This window comes from Notothenia coriiceps, unplaced genomic scaffold (genome assembly GCF_000735185.1).
Source record: "Notothenia coriiceps isolate Sejong01 unplaced genomic scaffold, NC01 NC01_scaffold00005596, whole genome shotgun sequence".
Classification (NCBI taxonomy): Eukaryota; Metazoa; Chordata; class Actinopteri; order Perciformes; family Nototheniidae; genus Notothenia; species Notothenia coriiceps.
Genome location: NW_011338297.1, coordinates 1 through 4,119, shown reverse-complemented (window position 1 = coordinate 4,119; position 4,119 = coordinate 1). Strand labels below are relative to the sequence as shown.

The following is a 4,119-nucleotide window of genomic DNA, read 5'->3' as shown; positions in this document are numbered from 1 at the left end:
CGTTACTTCTCCGCTGTTTTCTTGTCGCTGTTTTCTTGTCAGTTAGAAAAGTAAACTGGCCAAACTGTATACAGTTAAATCGAACGGACTTCTTTGTGCAGATGTGAGCATCCTTAACAACGGTCAATAAGTGCTTGACAGCGGTCTGTCTGTTCTGGATTAACAAAGTGTCACGTGTTCTGAATTGACCAATCAGAATAGAGTATTCAACTAAGCCATGTAATGAACTTATTTAATCTCACCCCTTCTCCCAAAAACTAAATTATTAACATATATATATATATTATACCTAAAGAAATACATTTGTTATTGAAAAACAAACAAACCAAAATATTAAACAAACAAACAAATAAACAAATATAAATACATAACAGTGGTAAATGACATTCAAGAAAAGATAAAATAACAAACCAAATAAATAATGCATTTTAGAGTTTCCAGAACAGCGCTATATAAGTCCCATGTATTATTATTATTATTATTAATACCACAGAAAGACTTTACTTTGAGTGCTCCTTGAGCTCCTCGGAGGTGTCGTCCACCACGTCGCTCTTCTTGGCCTCGTAGCCCATAGATCGAGAGAGCTTGCAGGCCACCAGCGCCTTCGCCATGTTCTCCTCGCCGTGCTGCCAGAAGAACAGCGACATTTTCTGCCTCTTCATCAGCACGGCCCAAACCAGCAGCTCATTGAAAGGGTAGGGGAACCGCCGCGTCTCCGGGTCGTCTATGTCCACGATCTCTTCTTTGCTTCTCTTTTTGTTCTGCTCGGTGGAAGACTCAAGCTAGGATGAGGGAGGGAGGCAGACGTTATTTTAATCCTTAGATACAGAGATAGGTTAGACACTTTCCCTTTGAGGAAAGCCTTCTTTCCTATTTCCAATGTTTACCTTAGGTTTGTATGGCTGTGCAGTTTTGATGAAGTGGTTGTGCCTCGTCTTCTCCTTCTTGTCAGCCTGCATGCTGAAGGACTCGTTATTTTTTCTCAAATGAGAACCAGGACCTGCAGGGTGGCGCCCCGACCTCTGCGCAGAAGAAGAAAGATACACGATTCTCAGTCAACAATACTTTCAGGCCTAACATCAATCCTATACTAGTTACTATAGCTTTTATTTTTTACGACATCCACGTGCCAAGGACCACTTAAAGGTCACCTATCATGCTATTTTTAGGCAATAGCATAGGTCTCAGATATATACAAATATATAAGAAACGTGTCTATGAAGTGTTTTGTGCAAAATACCAAACAGATCACCCATTCTAGCCATGCCTCATATCCCTCTATTTCACTTCCTGTTTCAAAAGTGCTGATTTGGGGTATAAAGCTTTAAAAAGAGGGGCGGAGCTTATGCCTGCTCAGGCGGGAGATGCTACCGGCAGATACTGCAATGATGAAACGCCATATCATGGATTATCAAGGATGATTTCTGAAACAGTATGGAGCTCAAAGACTTTCTCTCTTGCCGGTTATACCACAAGGTGAGTTCCTTTTTATTTCCTGCTTCTTCACACACATGCTCTCTCCAGTACAGGTTAGCTCTGAGTGTTAGCGATGCTAATGCGAACATGCACCGACCACATTACGTCCAAAACAGTCGGGCATTGTTTCTGATAGCAACATTTCTGATAGCGCTGTGGGTCCGCCGCCGATTTGACGTCATATTGGCGGCAAATCTGGATCAGCTCCGTTGTACCCCCGTTTTTAAAGATTTGGGTACGAAGGAAAAGAGAGAGGGTTTTATTTTCTGACGCTGCGTGAGTTCCCCGACACACCGGGGACACATATTCATGTATAAAAGACATCAAAAAGTGCATTTTGCATGATAGGTCCCCTTTAAAACAATACATAAAACAAAGACAGAAGTTTCAGAAAACACCAAGAAAAATAAATGTTAGATACAGAGAGTGTTATACCACACCCATGAGAGAGGAAAAGAGTTGGCACGACAATAAAAACTACCTCCATAAATTACATTTCAGCATGTCAAGGGATTATTTGAGCACTTTATGTCGACCAGGGGTACGGTAAATACAATTATGAAAAGACAAGTTAGCTGTTAGCAAGCTAATGTCAGTACAGCATAGATATTTTGATTTATCCGGATTCCTTCACGATGACACAAGTTGCAAACTGTAAACATGCTTAAGCACATGTGGGCAGACAGAGACTTCTTCCTGTTGATGCCTCACTTTTGTCTTTTTATAAAAACTTGGTTCTGTGTTTTTTAGTCTGTTGGAAATGCATCCTACGCCAAAGCAGCTTTCAGGCATTTTCTGTTAATTGCTACCAGATGAAAGTGTCAAGAAGGCACGTTCACACAACACAAAGCTAATGGAGAACTATGAACTGTTTTCCCTCTGGTGTTGCAACAGTTCAAACTCACCCTATTGCTGCCATGTAGATTATTGTAAATGATTCTGAAGCGCTTCCTGGTGTAGTTGCACCTGTAAGTCCCGCCCATCAGGTACTCAATAACCAGGCCCACATCAATCAATGTGATCTTATAGTTTGGAGGTAGATGACTCTGCAAGAAGACACACAAACAAACCATTAGATCATTTTGATGAGTTAAATATACAATTATCATAGAGTATTATGGAAAGCAGCCGTTAAATCAAATGCATGCCGTTATTATTATTAAAAACTGGACTGGCTGTACCTGTTTAATATCTCTAACCAGGTGGAGGAGAGTGGGGTTGTTGGGTTGCTGTTTCTAAAAAATAAAAAAAGACACAAAAGCATTTCAACACACAAAAACGTTTGTATTTTTTCTGTTCACAAATTCCATCTCTGTAATTCAGTTGCGTGTTTTATTATTTTACCGTGTTGTAAAGCTCCTCTAGCCGATTGATAGTCAGGAAACGATGCATGCTCACGCCATTTTCTATGAGCAACTTAACAAAGTCCACCCTGTCCATCACGAGGGCATCCAGCATTGCCTGCTCCAGAGAGCTCACCTATAAACAAGCAAACAAAAACATGCTGTTATAAATTTAAATAGCTAATGATTATTTATCAAACAAACACGATGAGGGGAGAAGCCCAAAGATATGTCCACATTACAGCAAAAACACACAAGAAACTTAAATAAATATACTCTATCCTCTCATTCACAGCACAAGCTAGGATTCCCCGCTAGTTTCAAAACAAACAAAAGCACCCAGGGCAGCTTATGAAGATAACTGTAAGAGGGTTCATGTTTCAGTCAGAACAAGCAGAGCATGGCAGCGCGCCGAGGTCCGCTCCCCCGGGTCCTCCGCTGCAGATTGTGGTTCAGCTGAGACTCTGGGCTCGTTTTAGGGCAAGTCCGAATGTTTATAGCTAACGCTGAGCCAAGCAAACATTCATGAAAGTTGTGGCCCACTCAGATAAACAGAACGTACCATGAGCTGCTGTCCGTACACAAACACATGATTCTTGGCAATGTCCACCCGGTCCCAGGCCAGAGTCAGGACCAGCTGATCGAAGGCAGACGAGTTTGTGCCTGAAATACAAAAAAAAATTAATTTTCACAGGTGGATGAAGCTTTATTATTAGCTGTGTCATTTCTGTTAGCTAGCTAGCAGGATTAGAGGAGTTAGGAGAGCAGGGGCAGGGCAGTAATACAGTCAATTACACACCAATGCAGCAACGCAGCTGAATAGACTACATAGTCTCTCTCACACACCGATCTGCTCTATTGTGCTCGAGGAGCCGTCTGAATTATACGAGCAAATTCACTGTACAAAGAATTGATTTGGTGGGTTTGATATAAAAATATCAACAGGGAGTAATTGTGCTACTTAAAGGTAGAGTAGGTAAGAATGGAGAAACCAGCTCGAGTGCGCTAGAATTTGAAACTACGCAGCCGAAAAAAGTCTGGGGGGTTAGAGAGGACCTGGTCCTGCAGAGGATCAGTTCTCCTGCTGACCCAGCTGCTGAGTGGTCTGTCTGTGTGTCTGTGTGTGTGTCTGTGTGTCTGTGTGTCCGTCTGTCTGTCTGTCTGTCTGTCCGTCCGTCCGTCCGTCCGTCCGTCCGTCTCTCCGTCCGTCTCTCCGTCCGTCTCTCTGTGTGTCTCTCTGTCTCTCTGTCTGTCTCTCTGACTAAAATGACTTAATTGTATTTAAAACAACCTGAGATAA

At 42.2% G+C, this 4,119-nt stretch overlaps 1 protein-coding gene across 1 annotated transcript; it reads right to left on the bottom strand.

The window, feature by feature from the left end:
- Positions 1–504: 504 nt before the first annotated feature.
- LOC104943050 (transient receptor potential cation channel subfamily M member 7-like) lies at positions 505–3,482 on the bottom strand (the record flags this gene model as incomplete). Its single annotated transcript, XM_010768371.1, has 6 exons — positions 505–782; positions 888–1,022; positions 2,382–2,522; positions 2,658–2,711; positions 2,821–2,955; positions 3,382–3,482. Coding segments are annotated over 6 exons (844 nt in total), but the record flags the coding sequence as incomplete, so codon positions are not given.
- Between the last annotated feature and the right edge of the window lie 637 nt (positions 3,483–4,119).